The 23,143-nt window shown below is 41.9% G+C and overlaps 1 protein-coding gene across 1 annotated transcript in view; it reads right to left on the bottom strand.

Moving 5' to 3' along the window:
* Nucleotides 1-23,143, bottom strand: part of LOC123991416 (zinc finger CCHC domain-containing protein 2-like) — an 85,462-nt gene that overhangs the window by 49,120 nt on the left and 13,199 nt on the right. Inside the window, exons 2-3 of the mRNA XM_046292994.1 lie at nucleotides 13,915-14,044; nucleotides 11,142-11,212 (exon numbers count right to left, since the gene is read on the bottom strand). Of these exons, the coding sequence (XP_046148950.1) occupies nucleotides 11,142-11,212; nucleotides 13,915-14,044 (201 nt within the window). The remainder of the gene's footprint in view (nucleotides 1-11,141; nucleotides 11,213-13,914; nucleotides 14,045-23,143) is intronic.

Raw genomic sequence — 23,143 nt, 5'->3', positions numbered from 1 at the left:
TGTGACGATACTGGAGGAAACAGGTACAAAGTATCTATATCCACATTAAAACAAGTCCTATATCGACATAACCTGAAAGGCCTCTCAGCAAGGAAGAAGCCACTGCTCCAAAACCGCCATATAAAAGCCAGACTACATTTTGCAACTGTACATTGGGACAAAGATCGTACTTTTTGGAGAAATGTCCTCTGGTCTGATGAAACAAAAATATAACTGTTTGGCCATAATGACCATCGTTCTGTTTGGAGGAAAAAGGAGGAGGCTTGCAAGCCGAAGAACACCATCCCATCTGTGAAGCACGGGGGTGACAGCATCATGTTGTGGGGGTTCTTTGCTGCAGGAGGGACTGATTTATTGAAGCAACACTTCACAAAATAGATGGTTTCAAATGAGGAACTTCCAAAAAAATAACAAAGTGAAGGTATTGGAGTGGCCATCACAAAGGATTTATTGCCTACAAAGCAACATCTCAAACAAAATTCATCTAACTTATTTGACCCAAGCGTTTGACCCAAGTTAATCAATTTAAAGGCAATGCTGCCAAACACTAATTGAGTGTATCTAAACTTCTGACCCACTGGGAATGTGATGAAAGAAATAAAAGCTGAAATAAATCATTCTCTCTACTATTATTCTGGCATTTCACATTCTTAAAATCAAGTGGTGATCCTAACTGACCTAAGACAGGGAATTGTTACTAGGATTAAATGTCAGGAGCTGTGAAGAACTAAGTTTAAATGTAGTTGGTTAAGGTGTGTGTAAACTTCCGACTTCAACTGTATAAGAGCAAAGTACAGAGAGATCCTTGATGAAAACCTGCTCCAGAGCACTCAGGACCTCAGACAAAGTACTGAGTAAAGAGTCTGAATACTTATGGAAATGTGATTTCATTTTTTTTTGTGTTATTTATAAATGAGCAAAAATGTCTAAAAAAATGTTTTTTTTGCTTTGTCAATATAGGTTATTGTGTCTAGATTGATGAGGGGAAAAACTATTTAGTACATTTTAGAATAAGGCTGTAACCTAACAAAATGTGGAAAAAGTTAAGAGGTCTGAAAACATTCCTAAGGCACTGTATCTTCCTCTATTTTTTCCCTCCACAAAACATAGGAACTCTCCATTTTCACATACTGTATGTTGATGTTGGGGTGGTGTGGAGACGATGAATATGAATCTGACATTTAAAAAAAAACATTTCCCTTTAACAACAACATGTCCCTATAACACCATGGGCAGAATCATAACGTGTCTGTGAGTGTGTGCTTCCTGCTCTGCGAGAAACAGCACAGCAGCAGTTTCCTCATCCCTCATTAGAGGCTGAATCACATGAAGGATCAGAGCATGGCAAAGGGGGGTTCTACATTGGGCTCGGGCAGGCGGGTTAGACAAAGGAAATTCCCCAGCGGAGCACCTCTTTCTTGCTGCTCCCCTACCCCTCTCTCTGGCAAACCCCGCCCTGGCACCAGCTGCTGAGGTAGTGAAGTCAATACTGCAACCAACCCTGGCCTGGCCTGCCCTGGCACCAGCTGCTGAGGTAGTGAAGTCAATACTGCAACCAACCCTGGCCTGGCCTGCCCTGGCACCAGCTGCTGAGGTAATGAAGTCAATACTGCAACCAACCCTGGCCTGGTCTGCCCTGGCACCAGCTGCTGAGGTAGTGAAGTCAATACTGCAACCAACCCTGGCCTGGCACCAGCTGCTGAGGTAATGAAGTCAATACTGGCAACCAACCCTGGCCTGGCACCAGCTGCTGAGGTAATGAAGTCAATACTGGCAACCAACCCTGGCCTGGCCTGCGCTGGCACCAGCTGCTGAGGTAATGAAGTCAATACTGGCAACAAACCCTGGCCTGGCACCAGCTGCTGAGGTAATGAAGTCAATACTGGCAACAAAGACCTGGCGTTCAACGGCCACAAGAGCGGAAATGGACCTTTTTTTGTTGCTGCTGAAATACGATTCCCATAGTTTACCCCCGATGTTGCACGACATTTTAATAACATTTAATAAATCAATCCTTGTTTTTATTCAAAGTATTTTCTGTGTCAATGCCGTGGGTTTCCTCTACGAGATGACGTACTACTACTTTTCAGTCTCCGTTTCTTTTCGGGGGTTTTATTTGAATGTCACTTCCTACCAGCGTGTTGATTCATCAGAAAACAAAGTTCTTCCTCTTCGTGAGTCGCGACTGAGCTGAGCCAATCAGCCTTTTTTACTGTAGCCATCTGTGCAAATCAAAATAGGGGGTGCAAAGATACGCACCTCCACTTCTTTACCAGAAAATGATCATAAATCCATGGGATAATTTGCCAAGTTTCACTTATGTTTTAGCTAGCTAGTCTGTATTTATAAATATATATTACCATTTTATAAATGGTAAATTGCTTGTGATATGAATACATTTTGAAACCTAGCTCCCCCCGTCGCTCCAAGATGAATGGTTTTGACCAATGCTCCACTGCTTTGATTGGTGCAGCTAGAAACCACAAGTGTCTATCCTACAATGAAAAAAAGGCATCCGCAAAAGAAAAATCCACAAATGTATCTATTTTATAGTGCTGATGTTAAAAGGGTTAATGTTCTCTTATTTAGAAAAATAATCCTGATCCCATAGGCCTAAACGATATCCCAAACAACTAGCAACACACTGAATTCATATACACTGTGAACAAAAATATAAAACACAACATGAAACATTTACATTTACATTTACATTTAAGTCATTTAGCAGACGCTCTTATCCAGAGCGACTTACAAATTGGTGCATTCACCTTATGACATCCAGTGGAACAGTCACTTTACAATAGTGCATCTAAATCTTAAAGGGGGGGTGAGAGGGAATACTTATCCTATCCTAGGTATTCCTTAAAGAGGTGGGGTTTCAGGTGTCTCCGGAAGGTGGTGATTGACTCCGCTGTCCTGGCGTCGTGAGGGAGTTTGTTCCACCATTGGGGGGCCAGAGCAGCGAACAGTTTTGACTGGGCTGAGCGGGAGCTGTACTTCCTCAGTGGTAGGGAGGCGAGCAGGCCAGAGGTGGATGAACGCAGTGCCCTTGTTTGGGTGTAGGGCCTGATCAGAGCCTGGAGGTACTGAGGTGCCGTTCCCCTCACAGCTCCGTAGGCAAGCACCATGGTCTTGTAGCGGATGCGAGCTTCCACTGGAAGCCAGTGGAGAGAACGGAGGAGCGGGGTGACGTGAGAGAACTTGGGAAGGTTGAACACCAGACGGGCTGCGGCGTTCTGGATGAGTTGAAGGGGTTTAATGGCACAGGCAGGGAGCCCAGCCAACAGCGAGTTGCAGTAATCCAGACAATTTCAAAGATTTGACTGAGTTGTATTTCATATAAGGAAATCAGTCAATTCAAATAAATAAATTAGGCCCTAATCTATGGATTTCACATGACTGGGAATACAGATATGCATCTGTTGGTCACAGATACCTTAAACAAAAGGTAGAGGAGTTTGGATTAGAAAACCAGTCAGTATCTGGTATGACCACCATTTGCCTCATGCATAGAGTTGATCAGGCTGTTGATTGTGGACTGTGGAATGTTGTCCCACTCCTCTTCAATGGCTGTGAGAAGTTGTTGGATATTGGAGGAAACTGGAACACTTTGTTGTACACGTCGATCCAGAGCATCCCAAACATGCTCAATGGGTGACATATCTGGTGAGTATGCAGGCCATGGAAGAACTGGGTCATTTTCAGCTTATGGGAATTGTGTACAGATCCTTGCGTCATGGGGCCGTGTATTATCCTGCTGGAACATGAGGTGATGGCAGTGGATGAATGGCACGATAATGGGCCTCCAGGATCTCATCATGGTTTCTCTGTGCATTCAAATTGTCATTGATATAATGCAATTGTGTTTGTTTTCCGTAGCTTATGCCTGCCCATATCATAACCCCACCATGGGGCACTCTGTTCACAACGCTGACATCAGCAAACCGCTCGCCCACACAACGCCTTACACGCAGTCTGCCATCTGCCCGGCACAGTTGAAACTGTGATTCATCTGTGAAGAGCACATTTCTCCAGCGTGCCAGTGGCCATCGAGCGTGGGCATTTGCCCACTGAAGTCGGTTACGATGCCAAACTCCAGTCAGGTCAAGACCCTGGTGAGGACGACGAGCACGCAGATGAGCTTCCCTGAGACGGTTTCTGACAGTTTATGCATAAATTCTTCGGTTGTGCAAACCCACAATTTCATCAGCTGTCCAGGTGGCAGGTCTCAGATGATACTGCAAGTGAAGAAGCCGGATGTGGAGGTCCTGGTGTGGTTACACCTGGTCTGTGGTTGTGAGGCCGGTTAGACGTACTGCCAAAGTCTCTAAAACAACGTTGGAGGTGGCTTTTGTTATAAAAAGTCTCTAAAACAACGTTGGACTTACAGTGGCTTTTGTTATCGAACCCAAAAATGTACCAACTGAGCTAAATTCTCTGGCAACAGCTCTGGTGGACATTCCTGCAGTCAGCATGCCAATTGCACGCTCCCTCAAAACTTGAGATATCTGTGGCATTGTGTACATTTTAGAGTGGCCTTTTATTGTCCCCAGCACAAGGTGCACCTGTGTAATGATCATGCCGTTTAATCAGCTTCTTGATATGACACACCTGTCAGATGGATGGATTATCTTGGTAAAGGAGAAATCCTCACTAACTGGGATATAAACAAATGTGTGAACAAAATTTGAGAGAAATACATTTTTGTGCGTATGAACAATTTCTCAGATGTTTTATTTCTGCTCTTGAAACATGGGACCAACACTTTACATGATGCGTTTATATTCTTTTTTCAGAGTATTTTCTGTCTTTTCAATACCCCAAAACATTTTTCTAATCTGGGAGGTATTCAAATCATTTCGCTGTGTATTTTGGATATGGAAATCAAATCAAAAGTATTTATATAGCCCCTTCGTACATCAGCTGATATCTCAAAGTGCTGTACAGAAACCCAGCCTAAAACCCCCAAACAGCAAAGCAATGCAGGTGTAGAAACAAGGCATTAGAATGTACCGGAAGCCATCAAAATAGATAGAGATGGTTGGCAACTTTTTCCTATTTTGACTGGCCAGCCATTGTGCTTGTGAAAAACATTGCCTCTTCCCTAAACATGAGTGAAGATTGGACTATAAAATGTGCTTTCCTGTATTATTTTATATTATTTCTTATTGTTGTTGCATTGTCGAGAAGGAACCTGCAAGAAAGCATTATTTTCCACATGTATATAGAGTAGCCAGCCAAATAGTAAAAGTAGCCCTCCAGGTGCCCCCCCCCACTGGGTTTCCCCCCAGGACACAAAAAGTGTAGATAATCAGTGTACCATCAAAACGGCTGTGAAATATATCGTTCATATCCAACAAATATTGTATTTTCAGCTGTATTGAAGATGGTGTACAAAACCGAAAGTAAGAGAACTTTAGAAAGGGAAGCATAGAAATAGCACACATAGAACAAGGTCTACCGCTTCTTAGACTTGTTTTCGATGCGAATGACAGATCTATAACACACATTTCTATGTGAATTTGGTCAGGTCGCCCGTAAATGTACATATTGCAGCTTTACGACGAAGTGTAAAACGTAGCCAGTTGAAAATGAATAGCCGATGGCAGGCGCTAATGGAAAACATCGAGAAAGCATTTCGTTGGACGGTGTATACCATGTGTATCCCGTACATATGGCAAATTAAGACATGGAACTTGAGTAACCCACCACACACACAACAATAAGTGTGTCCTCTACAGGTGTTAGGCTGTACGGTTTACACAGTGTTAGCTTCAGTGTCCCGATCGTCGTCGTGAGGAGACCAAAGCACAGCGTGATGTGAATAAATATTTTTTTATGAAAAACGAAAAACACAAAGTACACTAAACAAACCAACAGAACAACAGCTATCAAAACTGAGTGCAAACATGCAACATCACATAGACAATAACCCACGAAACACCCAAAGAAGATGGCTGCCTAAATATGGTTCCCAATCAGAGACAACGATAAACAGCTGCCTCTAATTGAGAGCCAATCCAGGCAACCATAGACATACATAAACACCTAGATGGTAGACAAAAACCCATAAACCTACAAAACCCCTAGACAGTACAAAAAACACATACATCACCCATGTCACGCCCTGACCTAACCAAAAGTTTTAAAGAAAACAACGAATACTCCGGTCAGGACGTGACATTCAGACAGGTCTATGGATTACAGTGTCTGACTGTTGTGGCCGTGCCAGCGTTAACTAAGCCTGTAAAGAGACTAAAAAGGGAAACTAGTGGTGGTGGAACTCACAGCGTTTTAGCAACATACAATCTTATTAAAATCTGTTCAGGAAGAATATGACACTTTATTTTAATTTTTTCATTTTCGGACAACCGAGCACTTAGATATGGGGCGGCAGTAGTTAGAGCGTTGGATCAGTAACCGGAAGGTTGCTAGATCGAATCCCCGAGCTGACAAGGTTAAAAATCAGTCGTTCTGCCCTTGAACAAGGCAGTTAACACACTGTTCCTAGACCAGTTAACACACTGTTCCTAGACCAGTTAACACACTGTTCCTAGACCAGTTAACACACTGTTCCTAGACCAGTTAACACACTGTTCCTAGACCAGTTAACCCACTGTTCCTAGACCAGTTAACACACTGTTCCTAGACCAGTTAACACACTGTTCCTAGACCAGTTAACACACTGTTCCTAGACCAGTTAACACACTGTTCCTAGACCAGTTAACCCACTGTTCCTAGACCAGTTAACACACTGTTCCTAGACCAGTTAACACACTGTTCCTAGACCAGTTAACACACTGTTCCTAGACCAGTTAACACACTGTTCCTAGACCAGTTAACACACTGTTCCTAGACCAGTTAACCCACTGTTCCTAGACCAGTTAACACACTGTTCCTAGACCAGTTAACACACTGTTCCTAGACCAGTTAACACACTGTTCCTAGACCAGTTAACACACTGTTCCTAGACCAGTTAACACACTGTTCCTAGACCAGTTAACACACTGTTCCTAGACCAGTTAACCCACTGTTCCTAGACCAGTTAACACACTGTTCCTAGACCAGTTAACACACTGTTCCTAGACCAGTTAACACACTGTTCCTAGACCAGTTAACACACTGTTCCTAGACCAGTTAACACACTGTTCCTAGACCAGTTAACACACTGTTCCTAGACCAGTTAACACACTGTTCCTAGACCAGTTAACACACTGTTCCTAGACCAGTTAACACACTGTTCCCCGGTAGGCTGTGATTGAAAATAAGCATTTGTTCTTATCACTAGATATGGTTATTTTCAACATGATTATAAATTCTTAGAATGTTTAGGAATCACATATACTTGGGCATTTGTGAAAATTCTATAGCAATATAGAGAGGGAAAGTGGTCGTGCGTTTGGACAATTAATAGATACTGCAGCAACTAAATCCTAATAAAAACATATTGTAAGGACCGATGCTGGAGATGAGAAGCAGGTACGGGGAGTTGAACATTTAATGAGGAACAGACAGGCAACCGAACAGGAACAGAGTCGGCACACAGGGAAACAAGGACATAAAGACAATCAATGCAGAAGCAGGGAACAGAGCGGCGAACCAGACAGTTATGGGGAAGGTAATGACAGAGGTGAGTCCAGGTGAGTCCAATAATCGCTGATGCACATGACGGGGTCAGGGGGGGAGGAGTGGGACGGGGTCATGAGGGAGGAGCGGGGCGGGGGGGGGGTCAGGGGGAGGAGCGGGACGGGGTCAGGGGGAGGAGCGGGACGGGGTCATGGGGGAAGAGCGGGACGGGGTCAGGGGGGAGGAGCCGGACGGGGTCAGGGGGAGAGGAGCGGGACGGGTCAGGGGGAGGAGCGGGACGGGGTCAGGGGGGAGGAGCGGGACAGGGTCAGGGGGAGGAGCGGGACGGGGTCAGGGGGGAGGAGCAGGAGCAGGCGTGACAACATCTGTCTTGTCCAGGAACGGAGCCAATAGAAACCAATGACCCATAGCCAATCAGAGCTACAGTAGGCCTATATGCAAATAAGCCATTCGCCACACAGGCCTGCCATCATTCTCTTTGAACTGGACTGTGTGTTTACAGGCAGTAGGGCCTGTCACCATTCACTATGAACTCAACTGTGTGTTTACAGGCAGTAGGGCCTGTCATCATTCACTATGAACTGGACTGTGTGTTTACAGGCAGTAGGGCCTGTCATCATTCACTATGAACTGGACTGTGTGTTTACAGACAGTAGGGCCTGTCACCATTCACTATGAACTGGACTGTGTGTTTACAGGCAGTAGGGCCTGTCATCATTCACTATGAACTGGACTGTGTGTTTACAGGCAGTAGGGCCTGTCATCATTCACTATGAACTGGACTGTGTGTTTACAGGCAGTAGGGCCTGTTAGTCACTATGAACTGGACTGTGTGTTTACAGGCAGTAGGGCCTGTCATCATTCACTATGAACTGGACTGTGTGTTTACAGGCAGTAGGACCTGTCATCATTCACTATGAACTGGACTGTGTGTTTACAGGCAGTAGGGCCTGCCATCATTCACTATGAACTGGACTGTGTGTTTACAGGCAGTAGGACCTGTCATCATTCACTATGAACTGGACTGTGTGTTTACAGGCAGTAGGGCCTGTCATCATTCACTATGAACTGGACTGTGTGTTTACAGGCAGTAGGACCTGTCATCATTCACTATGAATTGGACTGTGTGTTTACAGGCAGTAGGGCCTGTTAGTCACTATGAACTGGACTCTGTGTTTACAGTCAGTAGCAACAGTGTGACTTTAGATCATGAGAACACATTCACCAAAAGCCACAAAATACACCTGAATAGATTTCTGCAAATATGTAAATACCACTGGAGTCCTCTTACATTTGGGAACTTCAGTCACAGATAAAATCTAATGAGGGAACAGTAGATAAATCCTCTCAAACATTTTCAGCTCGTTGGCCGTCAAAATTGCACAGATAAACGATGGGGAATAGTAGCCTGCTCGTACATCTGCATAGGATTTTTAATGAATTTATTTTATGGTGAAAAATGGGTTGTTTAAGTTTACTGTATCTACATAGGAGGCTGTATATAACATTTTAACATAAGAACATGTATATACCAAAGTATTGAGTTAAACTTTTGTTATTGACCAAATACTTATTTTCCACCATAATTTGCAAATAAATTCATAACAAATCCTACAAATGTGATTTTCTGGATTTTTTTTCTCATTTTGTCTGTCATAGTTGAAGTGTACCTATGATGAAAATTACAGGCCTCTCTCATCTTTTTAAGTAGGAGAACTTGCACAATTGGTGGCTGACTAAATACTTTTTTGCCCCACTGTATACAGAATGTTGGTGCCTGCGTAGAGGTGGATCAGGGAATCACCCGCAGCAAGAGCGACATCGTTGATATATACAGAGAAAAGAGTCGGCCCGAGAATTGAACCCACCACCATAGAGACTGCCAGAGGTCCATACAACAGGCCCTCCGATTTGACACACTGAAATCTATCAGAGAAGTAGTTGGTGAACCAGGTGTGGCAGTCATTTGAGAAACCAAGGCTGTTGAGTCTACCGATAAGAATACGGTGATTGACAGAGTCGAAAGCCTTGGCCAGGTCGATGAAGACGGCTGCACAGTACTGTCTTTTATCGATGGCGGTTATGATACTGCACTGTCAGAACTACATGATGACTCCTTGCTGTCCCCAGTCCACCTGGCCATGCTGCTGCTCCAGTTTCAACTGGCCTGGGCCCTAGGACCATGTCCCAGGACTACCTGACATGAGGACTCCTTGCTGTCCCCAGTCCACCTGGCCATGCTCCTGCTCCAGTTTCAACTGTTCTGCCTTACTATTATTCAACCATGCTGGTCATTTATGAACATTTGAACATCTTGGCCACGTTCTGTTATAATCTCCACCTGGCACAGCCAGAAGAGGACTGGCCACCCCACATATGCTCTCTCTAATTCTCTCTTTCTTTCTCTCTCTCGGAGGACCTGAGCCCTAGGACCGTGCCCCAGGACTACCTGACATGATGGCTCCTTGCTGTCCCCAGTCCATCTGACTGTGCTGCTGCTCCAGTTTCAACTGTTCTGCCTTATTATTATTTGACCATGCTGGTCATTTATGAACATTTGAACATCTTGGTCATGTTCTGTTATAATCTCTACCCGGCACAGCCAGAAGAGGACTGGCCACCCCACATAGCCCGGTTCCTCTCTAGGTTTCTTCCTAGGTTTTGGCCTTTCTAGGGAGTTTTTCCTAGCCACCGTGCTTTTACACCTGCATTGTTTGCTGTTTGGGGTTTTAGGCTGGGTTTCTGTACAGCACTTTGAGATATCAGCTGATGTACGAAGGGCTATATAAATAAATTTGATTTGATTTGATTTGACTAGAAGCACAAGCATTTCGCTACACTCGCATTAACATCTGAATGGCATATATTATTATATTATTATTATTATTATTATTATATATTATTATTATTATTATATATTATTATTATTATTATTATATATTATTATTATTATTATTATTATTATTATTATTATTATTATTATTATTTATATTATTATTATATTATTATTATTATTATTATATTATTAGTATTATTATTATTATTATTATTATATATTATTATTATTATTATATATTATTATTATTATTATTATATATTATTATTATTATTATATATTATTATTATTATTATTATTATTATTATATATTACTATTATATTATTATTATTATATTATTAGTATTATTATTATTATTATTATATATTATTATTATTATTATTATTATTATTATTATATATTATTATTATATTATTATTATTATTATTATTATTATATTATTAGTATTATTATTATTATTATTATATATTATTATTATATTATTATTATTATTATTATTATTATTATTATATATTATTATATATATATTATTATTATTATTATTATTATTATATATTATCTGCTAACCATGTTTAACATTTTAATTGATTTTATTTATTTATTTATTTTACTCATTTATAAAATCACTTGTGTGTCCACGAGCAATGACTGGCTGAATGATACACCATTTCATTTAATGTCAAGAGGAGCGAAAGTGTGTGAAGATTGAAAACATACCTCAAAATTGTATTCCCTGTCTGTCCTGCTCTGTGACATCCCCTTCAGTACAATCTTCTCTATATGTACAGCTGTAAGGAGTAGAGGGAAGAGGATTAACACATACATTCCTATTAGAGGTCAACCGATTAGGATTTTTCAACGCCGATACCGATACCAATTATTGGAGGACCCAAAAAAAGCTGATATCGATTAATCGGGCGATTTTTTTGCATTTACAACAATACTGAATGAACACTTATTTTAACTTAATATAATACATCAATAAAATCAATTTAGCCTCAAATAAATAATGGAACCTGTTCAATTTGGTTTAAATAATGCAAAAACAAAGTGTTGGAGAAGAAAGTAAAAGTGCAATATGTGCCATGTAAGAAAGCTAACGTTTCAGTTCCTTGCTCAGAACATGAGAATATATGAAAGCTGGTGGTTCCTTTTAACATGAGTCTTCAATATTCCCAGCTAAGAAGTTTTAGGGTGTAGTTATTTTAGGAATTATAGGACTATTTCCCTCTATACCATTTGTATTTCATTAACCCTTGACTATTGGATGTTCTTATAGGCACTTTAGTATTGCCAGTGTAACAGTATAGCTTCCGTCCCTCTCCTCGCTCCTCCCTGGGCTCGAACCAGCAACACAACGACAACAGCCACCATCGAAGCAGGTTACACCAGCCTCATCTCGGGAGTTGATAGGCTTGAAGTCATAAACAGCGCAATGCTTGACACACAACGAAGAGCTGCTGGCAAAACGCACAAAAGTGCTGTTTGAATGAATGTTTACGCGCCTGCTTCTGCCTACCACCACTCAGTCAGATACTTAGATACTTGTATGCTCAGTCAGATTATATGCAACGCAGGACACGCTAGATAATATTTAGTAATATCATCAACCATGTGTAGTTAACTAGTGATTATGATTGATTGTTTTTTATAAGATTAAGTTTAATGCTAGCTAGCAACTTACCTTGGCTTACTGCATTCGCGTAACAGGCAGTCTCCTTGTGGAGTACAACGAGAGAGCGGCAGGTCGTTATTGCGTTGGACTAGTTAACCTACGGTTCGGTACGTATTGCGGGTTTGGGGTCACTGTTCAGTTTCGTTGCAGTGGGAAAAGTAAAAATGTTCTAAAATACAAAGTAATGTTGTTCCTGATTCCATACACACTACATGATGAAAAGTATGTGGACACCTGCTCGTCGAACATCTCATTCCAGAATCATGGGCATTAATATGGAGTTGGTCCTCCCCCTTTGCTGCTATAACAGCCTCCTCTCTTCTAGGAAGGCTTTCCACTAGATGTTGGAACATTGTTGCTATAACAGCCTCCACTCTTCTGGGAAGGTTTTCCACTAGATGTTGGAACATTGCCGCTATAACAGCCTCCACTCTTCTAGGAAGGCTTTCGCTAGATGTTGGAACATTGCTGCTATAACAGCCTCCACTCTTCTGGGAAGGTTTTCCACTAGATGTTGGAACATTGCTGCTATAACAGCCTCCACTCTTCTGGGAAGGTTTTCCACTAGATGCTGGAACATTGCTGTGTGGACTTGCTTCCATTCAGCCACAAGAGCATTGTGCAGTCCAGTCAAGTTCTTCCACAACGATCTCGACAAACCATTTCTGTATGGACCTCGCTCTGTGCACGGGGGCATTGACATGCTGAAACAGAAAAGGGCCTTCCCCAAACTGTTGCCACACGGAATCGTCTAGAATGTCATTGTATGCTGTAACGTTAAGATTTCTCTTCACTGGAGCTAAGGGGTGTAGCCCGAACCATGAAAAACAGCCCCAGACCATTATTCCTCCACCAAATGTTACAGTTGGCACTATGCATTCGGGCAGGTAGCGTGTTCCTGGCATCCACCAAACTCTCCGTCCATTGGCTATTCTTATTGAGCAGTGGCAACAAACTCTCTCTGTCCTTCGCCGAATGCAAAAATGTTCCCAGACTGGAGATTTAAATGATGATGGAGCCTCCTGTTTTGTCAACCCCACTGCACACCATCGTAGAGAACTAGTTCCCAGCTGTGCCTCAACAAAAGGACCGTTTCAAATGCGACAGTTAAGATTCAAATTTTGATTAGCTGTTTATTAATGGGATAGCCTGACATTTCTTGCCATTTTTTTTGCTCACATTTACTCGAGGAATACAACGCAGCGTAGATGTAACCTATAGGCCGAGGGTTTTACCGTTTTTTTGTATATATTTTTTATGCATTCACTCGGATTCAGGACCGAACCGAGGTCCCCGTACGGAACAGTTCCATACGAATACATGTACCATTACACCCTAGTTTACTGTAATAGTAGTGTGTGTTTGACTACAGTGTGTATGTGACTGTGTTGTCATTCGCTTCCCAGCTGACCGTGGATGTGATTGTGCTGTATAATGTCTGTCTGTCTGTCTGTCTGTCTGTCTGTCTGTCTGTCTGTCTGTCTGCCTGCCTGTGCCTGCCTGTCTGCCTGCCTGCCTGCCTGCCTGTCTGTCTGTCTGTCTGTCTGTCTGTCTGTCTGCCTGTCTGTCTGTCTGCCTTTCTGTCTGTCTGTCTGTCTGCCTGCCTGTATGCCTGCCTATCTGCCTGTCTGTCTGCCTGCCTGCCTGCCTGCCTGCCTGCCTGTCTGTCTGTATGCCTGCCTGCCTGTCTGTCTGTCTGTCTGTCTGTCTGTCTGTCTATCTGCCTGTCTATCTGGCTGTCTGTCTTTCTATCTGTCTGCCTGTCTTTCTGTCTGTCTGCCTGTCTGTATGTCTGTCTGTCTGTCTGCGGCGTACCTTCCCTCTGGGTCCTGCAGCTGGGGGGTGTCTGGCTGGCACACTGTCTCTGCCCCTGCCCCTGTGTCCTCTCATCCAGACTGGCTTCAGTGGTGACGGCAGCTGGGCCCAGGTACTCTGCTTCCTGGGCCTTGGGAAAACACAAAGCAACTAGTGAGTAGAAAGCTTTCAACACTGCAGCTGCACTCAGGCAATTAAATACACGATGACATCCCACAGAGGAAGGACACCAAGATGAATCAAACTATCAAACTCCCAGAACATCTGTCAGGTGTGCTATCTGTGCTATCGTCATGGAGGTGCTATCTGTTCTGATATTAAACGTTGCTGCTGGTGCTATCGTCATGGTGGTGCTATCGTCATGGTGGTGCTATCGTCGTGGTGGTGCTATCGTCATGGAGGTGCTATCGTCATGGAGGTGCTATCGTCATGGAGGTGCTATCTGTTCTAATATTAAACGTTGCTGGTGGTGCTATCGTCATGGAGATGCTATCGTCATGGAGGTGCTATCGTCATGGTGGTGCTATCGTCATGGAGGTGCTATCGTCATGGAGGTGCTATCGTCATGGTGGTGCTATCGTCATGGAGGTGCTATCGTCATGGAGGTGCTATCGTCATGGAGGTGCTATCGTCATGGAGGTGCTATCGTCATGGTGGTGCTATCATCATGGAGGTGCTATCGTCATGGAGGTGCTATCGTCATGGAGGTGCTATCGTCATGGTGCTATCGTCATGGATGTGCTATCGTCATGGTGGTGCTATCGTCATGGTGGTACTATCGTCATGGAGGTGCTATCGTCATGGAGGTGCTATCGTCATGGATGTGCTATCGTCATGGTGGTGCTATCGTCATGGAGGTGCTATCGTCATGGATGTGCTATCGTCATGGTGGTGCTATCGTCATGGTGGTGCTATCGTCATGGAGGTGCTATCGTCATGGAGGTGCTATCGTGGTGGTGGTGCTATCGTCATGGAGGTGCTATCGTCATGGTGGTGCTATCGTCGTGGTGGTGCTATCGTCATGGTGGTGCTATCGTCATGGAGGTGCTATCGTCATGGAGGTGCTATCGTCATGGTGGTGCTATCGTCATGGAGGTGCTATCGTCATGGAGGTGCTATCGTCATGGAGGTGCTATCGTCATGGTGCTATCGTCATGGATGTGCTATCGTCATGGTGGTGCTATCGTCATGGAGGTGCTATCGTCATGGTGGTACTATCATCATGGAGGTGCTATCGTCATGGAGGTGCTATCGTCATGGTGCTATCGTCATGGAGGTGCTATCGTCATGGAGGTGCTATCGTCATGGTGGTACTATCGTCATGGAGGTGCTATCGTCATGGAGGTGCTATCGTCATGGTGCTATCGTCATGGTGGTGCTATCGTCATGGTGGTGCTATCGTGATGGTGGTGCTATCGTCATGGAGGTGCTATCGTCATGTTGGTGCTATCGTCATGGTGGTGCTATCGTCATGGTGGTTCTATCGTCATGGAGGTGCTATCGTCATGGAGGTGCTATCGTGGTGGTGGTGCTTTCGTCATGGTGGTTCTATCGTCATGGAGGTGCTATCGTCATGGTGGTGCTATCGTTGTGGTGGTGCTATCGTCATGGTGGTGCTATCGTCATGGAGGTGCTATCGTCGTGGTGGTGCTATCGTCATGGAGGTGCTATCGTCATGGATGTGCTATCATCGTGGTGGTGCTATCGTCCTTCAGGGACCCACGGTGTTGTTAATGAGGTGGTCTTTGAACAATTGTCTGGTGGATGACAGCAGCTAGCCTCACACACACACACACACACACACACACACACACACACACACACACACACACACACACACACACACACAGGGCTTTGCTCCCCTGCTATCAGTTAGGAGCTGACAAACACAGACTGACAGTTAGCCTCCGCTGAAGGTCAGAGGAGAACAGAGCACAGTTCAGCCGCCAGCGTATCAGTGCAACACAAGCCTCTCAGATTCAGTAGAACTTGTACCAGTAGGCCCGTATTAAAATAGCAATAGCCTAGTCCTAGTAGGGCAGTGGCGGTCACGACAAACATGATTGTCAAACAAATAGCTGTCGGGCCTCATGGTAATTGACCATTAATTAACATAAACACATTTATCATCTCCTGGCTTCCACACACAGCCTACAAGCCACTGATGCAGACCTTTGGAACATCTACAGTATAATAAATCCATGTAATATAGCCTACACTTTCACAATAAATCCATGTAATATAGCCTACACCATCACAATAAATCCATGTAATATAGTCTACACCATCACAATAAATCCATGTAATATAGCCTACACCTTCACAATAAATCCATGTAATATAGCCTACACCTTCACAATAAATCCATGTAATATAGCCTACAGCTTCACAATAAATCCATGTAATATAGCCTACACCTTCACAATAACTCCATGTAATATAGCCTACACCTTCACAATAACTCCATGTAATATAGTCTACACCTTCACAATAACTCCATGTAATATAGCCTACACCATCACAATAAATCCATGTAATATAGCCTACACCATCACAATAACTCCATGTAATATAGCCTACACCATCACAATAACTCCATGTAATATAGCCTACACCTTCACAATAACTCCATGTAATATAGCCTACACCTTCACAATAACTCCATGTAATATAGCCTACACCTTCACAATAACTCCATGTAATATAGCCTACACCTTCACAATAACTCCATGTAATATAGCCTACACCATCACAATAAATCCATGTAATATAGTCTACACCTTCACAATAACTCCATGTAATATAGTCTACACCATCACAATAAATCCATGTAATATAGCCTACACCTTCACAATAAATCCATGTAATATAGCCTACACCTTCACAATAACTCCATGTAATATAGCCTACACCATCACAATAAATCCATGTAATATAGTCTACACCATCACAATAAATCCATGTAATATAGCCTACACCTTCACAATAAATCCATGTAATATAGCCTACACCTTCACAATAACTCCATGTAATATAGCCTACACCATCACAATAAATCCATGTAATATAGTCTACACCTTCACAATAACTCCATGTAATATAGTCTACACCATCACAATAACTCCATGTAATATAGCCTACACATTCACAATAACTCCATGTAATATAGCCTACACCTTCACAATAAATCTATGTAATATAGCCTACACCTTCACAATAACTCCATGTAATATAGCCTACACCTTCACAATAACTCCATGTAATATAGCCTACACCTTCACAATAAATCTATGTAATATAGCCTACACCTTCACAATAACTCCATGTAATATAGCCTACACCTTCACAATAACTCCATGCAATATAGCCTACACCTTCACAATAAATCCATGTAATATAGCCTACACCTTCACAATAACTCCATGTAATATAGCCTACACCTTCACAATAAATCCATGTAATATAGCCTACACCTTCACAATAAATCCATGTAATATAGCCTACACCTTCACAATAAATCCATGTAATATAGCCTACACCTTCACAATAACTCCATGTAATATAGCCTACACCTTCACAATAACTCCATGTAATATAGCCTACACCTTCACAATAACTCCATGTAATATAGTCTACACCTTCACAATAACTCCATGTAATATAGTCTACACCATCACAATAAATCCATGTAATATAGTCTACACCTTCACAATAAATCCATGTAATATAGCCTACACCTTCACAATAACTCCATGTAATATAGCCTACACCTTCACAATAACTCCATGTAATATAGTCTACACCTTCACAATAACTCCATGTAATATAGTCTACACCATCACAATAAATCCATGTAATATAGCCTACACCTTCACAATAACTCCATGTAATATAGCCTACACCTTCACAATAAATCCATGTAATATAGCCTACACCTTCACAATAACTCCATGTAATATAGCCTACACCTTCACAATAAATCCATGTAATATAGCCTACACCTTCACAATAACTCCATGTAATATAGTCTACACCTTCACAATAACTCCATGTAATATAGCCTACACCTTCACAATAACTCCATGTAATATAGCCTACACCATCACAATAACTCCATGTAATATAGCCTACACCTTCACAATAACTCCATGTAATATAGCCTACACCATCACAATAACTCCATGTAATATAGCCTACACCTTCACAATAACTCCATGTAATATAGCCTACACCTTCACAATAACTCCATGTAATATAGCCTACACCTTCACAATAACTCCATGTAATATAGCCTACACCTTCACAATAACTCCATGTAATATAGCCTACACCTTCACAATAACTCCATGTAATATAGCCTACACCATCACAATAACTCCATGTAATATAGCCTACACCTTCACAATAACTCCATGTAATATAGCCTACACCTTCACAATAACTCCATGTAATATAGCCTACACCTTCACAATAACTCCATGTAATATAGCCTACACCTTCACAATAACTCCATGTAATATAGCCTACACCTTCACAATAACTCCATGTAATATAGCCTACACCTTCACAATAACTCCATGTAATATAGCCTACACCTTCACAATAAATCCATGTAATATAGCCTACACCATCACAATAACTCCATGTAATATAGCCTACACCTTCACAATAACTCCATGTAATATAGCCTACACCTTCACAATAACTCCATGTAATATAGCCTACACCTTCACAATAACTCCATGTAATATAGCCTACACCATCACAATAAATCCATGTAATATAGTCTACACCTTCACAATAAATCCATGTAATATAGCCTACACCTTCACAATAAATCTATGTAATATAGTCTACACCTTCACAATAACTCCATGTAATATAGCCTACACCTTCACAATAACTCCATGTAATATAGTCTACACCTTCACAATAACTCCATGTAATATAGCCTACACCATCACAATAACTCCATGTAATATAGCCTACACCTTCACAATAACTCCATGTAATATAGCCTACACCATCACAATAACTCCATGTAATATAGCCTACACCTTCACAATAACTCCATGTAATATAGCCTACACCTTCACAATAACTCCATGTAATATAGCCTACACCTTCACAATAACTCCATGTAATATAGCCTACACCTTCACAATAACTCCATGTAATATAGCCTACACCTTCACAATAACTCCATGTAATATAGCCTACACCATCACAATAACTCCATGTAATATAGCCTACACCTTCACAATAACTCCATGTAATATAGCCTACACCTTCACAATAACTCCATGTAATATAGCCTACACCTTCACAATAACTCCATGTAATATAGCCTACACCTTCACAATAACTCCATGTAATATAGCCTACACCTTCACAATAAATCCATGTAATATAGCCTACACCATCACAATAACTCCATGTAATATAGCCTACACCTTCACAATAACTCCATGTAATATAGCCTACACCTTCACAATAACTCCATGTAATATAGCCTACACCTTCACAATAACTCCATGTAATATAGCCTACACCATCACAATAAATCCATGTAATATAGTCTACACCTTCACAATAAATCCATGTAATATAGTCTACACCTTCACAATAACTCCATGTAATATAGCCTACACCTTCACAATAACTCCATGTAATATAGCCTACACCTTCACAATAACTCCATGTAATATAGCCTACACCTTCACAATAACTCCATGTAATATAGCCTACACCATCACAATAAATCCATGTATTATAGTCTACACCTTCACAATAAATCTATGTAATATAGTCTACACCTTCACAATAACTCCATGTAATATAGCCTACACCTTCACAATAACTCCATGTAATATAGTCTACACCTTCACAATAACTCCATGTAATATAGCCTACACCTTCACAATAACTCCATGTAATATAGTCTACACCTTCACAATAACTCCATGTAATATAGCCTACACCTTCACAATAACTCCATGTAATATAGCCTACACCTTCACAATAACTCCATGTAATATAGCCTACACCTTCACAATAACTCCATGTAATATAGCCTACACCTTCACAATAACTCCATGTAATATAGCCTACACCTTCACAATAACTCCATGTAATATAGCCTACACCTTCACAATAACTCCATGTAATATAGCCTACACCTTCACAATAAATCCATGTAATATAGCCTACACCTTCACAATAACTCCATGTAATATAGCCTACACCTTCACAATAACTCCATGTAATATAGCCTACACTTTCACAATAACTCCATTATTCATTTTAGACGGATGTAAAGAACATGATATGAAGAAAAATGTATTCTATTTCATAAGAACATAATACCATACTCTGAGTTGTCTTTATGTTAGGTCCTGATCTGTCTGTGGGCTACATTTACATTTACATTTAAGTCATTTAGCAGCCGCTCTTATCCAGAGCGACTTACTACCCTCCATTAGAATTCCATGGCATTATTTTATAGTATGAAGAATACAATTGAACAAAGCTGAATAAAATATAAATATTTTCTCCCAAAAATTTGAGGGAGTACGCACATTCAGCTATTCTGTGTTGAACAGTTACCAAAGAAATAGGTACACCTAAACTCAGCAAAAAAGAGACGTCCCTTTTTCAGGACCCTGTCTTTCAAAGATAATTCGTAAATATCCAAATAACTTCACAGATCTTCATTGTAAAGGGTTTAAACACTGTTTCACCATGCTTGTTCAATGAACCATAAACAATTCATGAACATGCACCTGAGGAACAGTCGTTAAGACATTAACACCTTACAGACGGTAGGTAATTAAGGTCACAGTTATGAAAACTTAGGACACTAAACAGGCCTTTCTACTGACTCTGAAAAACACCAAAAGAAAGATGCCTAGGGTCCCTGCTCATCTGCGTGAACGTGCCTTAGGCATGCTGCAAGGAAGCATGAGGACTGCAGATGTGGCCAGGGCAAAAAATTGCAATGTCCGTACTGTGAGACTCCTAAGACAGCGCTACAGGGAGACAGGATGGACAGCTGATCGTCCTCGTAGTGGCAGACCACGTGTAACAACACCTGCACAGGATCGGTACATCTGAACATCACACCTGCAGGACTGGTACAGGATGGAAACAACAACTGCCCGAGTTACACCAGGAACGCACAATCCTTCCATCAGTGCTCAGACTGTCCGCAATAGGCTGAGAGAGGCTGGACTGAGGGCTTGTAGGCCTGTTGTAAGGCAGGTCCTCACCAGACATCACCGGCAACAACGTGCTTTTCACTGACGAGTCACGGTTTTGTTTCACCAGGGTTGATGGTCGGATTCACGTTTATCATCGAAGGAATGAGCATTACACCGAGGCCTGTATTCTGGAGCGGGATCGATTTGGAGGTGGAGGGTCCGTCATGGTCTGGGGCGGTGTGCCACAGCATCATCTGACTGAGCTTGTTGTCATTGCAGGCAATCTCAATGCTGAGCGTTACAGGGAAGACATCCTTCTCCCTCATGTGGTACCCTTCCTGCAGGCTCATCCTGGCATGACCCTCCAGCATGACAATGCCCCCAGCCATACTGCTCATTCTGTGCGTGATTTAGTAGGCTATGTAAATGTTGCGCAACATGAGCTCTCATGATTGTGTTTGATTAGATTTTAGATCATATTTCCATTGATGTCAGAGTGATTAGAGGAACAATAGAGTTCTGAGTTCCAGGCAGTTAGAAAGTTCAGTAGTCTACTAATGATCAGCAGCAGCATCAGAGCTGGAGAAGCCTATTTACCGTGACTAAACAGTCACGTGGAATTTGACTGCCTTCATGACCCGTGATCTCCGGTGTGGCGGTAATACGGTCAACAGCCCAAAGCACTAGTTCTATATACTTCAAATAGAATATACCAAGGGAAAAAAACAATCATTGCTGGCATTCAAATGCAGAACGATATAGGCCTGGACTTGGTCCGATTTAAGTGGCAGTGGCATATTGATTGATGCCGAACGACTGGGACCACATCAGCTGCTTGTGGTTTGAAGAGCTTTGCTTTCCTGCAGCATCTCCGCCCTCTTTTCATTTGACATGTTGCGGCAGGGTAGCCTAGTGGTTAGAGTGTTGGACTAGTAACCGGAAGGTTGCAAGTTCAAATCACTGAGCTGACAAGGTACAAATCTGTCGTTCTGCCCCTGAACAAGGCAGTTAACCCACTGTTCCTAGGCCGTCATTGAAAGTAAGATTTTGTTCTTAACTGACTTGCCTAGTAAAATAAAGGTAAAAATAAATAAATAAATAAAAAAGTCCAGGAACAACTGATCTACAATTGGGGCCTCTGGTTTAATTTCGCATTAACTCGACATCTGCTCCTGAGTGGAGAGGTGATTCACCACGAGGTCAGAGGGATATTTCCGGAACGAGTCAGTCAGTCAGTGGACGTCATCACTCTTTTTCATCCAACAGACTGGAAAATGAACTACATGTTGAACTGGAGAGGGAGTCCCTCTATGAGCCTGTTTACACTTACAACATAGTCTAAATACACTGGGGCAAAAAAGTATTTAGTCAGCCACCAACTGTGCAAGTTCTCCCACTTAAAAAGATGAGAGAGGCCTGTAATTTTCATCATAGGTACACTTCAACTGACAAAATGATGGAGAAAAAAATTTCTGAAAATCACATTATAGGATTTTTTTATGAATTCATTTGCAAATTATGGTGGAAAATAAGTATTTGTTTAATAACAAAAGTTTATCTCAATACTTTGTTATAAACCCTTTGTTGGCAATGTCAGAGGTCAAACGTTTTCTGTACGTCTTCACAAGGTTTTCACACATTGTTGCTGGTATTTTTCACACTATGAGCCTGTTTACACTTACAAAATAGTCTGAATATATAAAGCAAGATCTTTATCTATTCAACATCAAATCTGCAACTTTTCTGTTTACACTGTCCTCTATATCCTGTAGATTGATTGGACACAGCAGCAAAGGCTAGAGATCCAGACCATCTAACTCAGAGTTTCCCAAACTCAGTCCTCTGGACCCCAAGGGGGGGGGGGGGGGCATGTTTTGGTTTTTGCCCTTGCACTACACAGCTAATTAAAAATAATATACTAATCATCAAGACTTGATCAAACAGCTGTGTAGTGCCAGGTCAAAAATCACTGATCTAACCCAAGCAATTACCACCTGTGTAACCTTGGCTAAACAGTGTCCAGTACTTGA

The sequence above is a fragment of the Oncorhynchus gorbuscha genome, linkage group LG12 (assembly GCF_021184085.1).
Source record: "Oncorhynchus gorbuscha isolate QuinsamMale2020 ecotype Even-year linkage group LG12, OgorEven_v1.0, whole genome shotgun sequence".
Classification (NCBI taxonomy): domain Eukaryota; kingdom Metazoa; phylum Chordata; class Actinopteri; order Salmoniformes; family Salmonidae; genus Oncorhynchus; species Oncorhynchus gorbuscha.
Note: the sequence above shows the minus strand (reverse complement) of the source record. Positions and strands in the feature narration are given on the sequence as shown.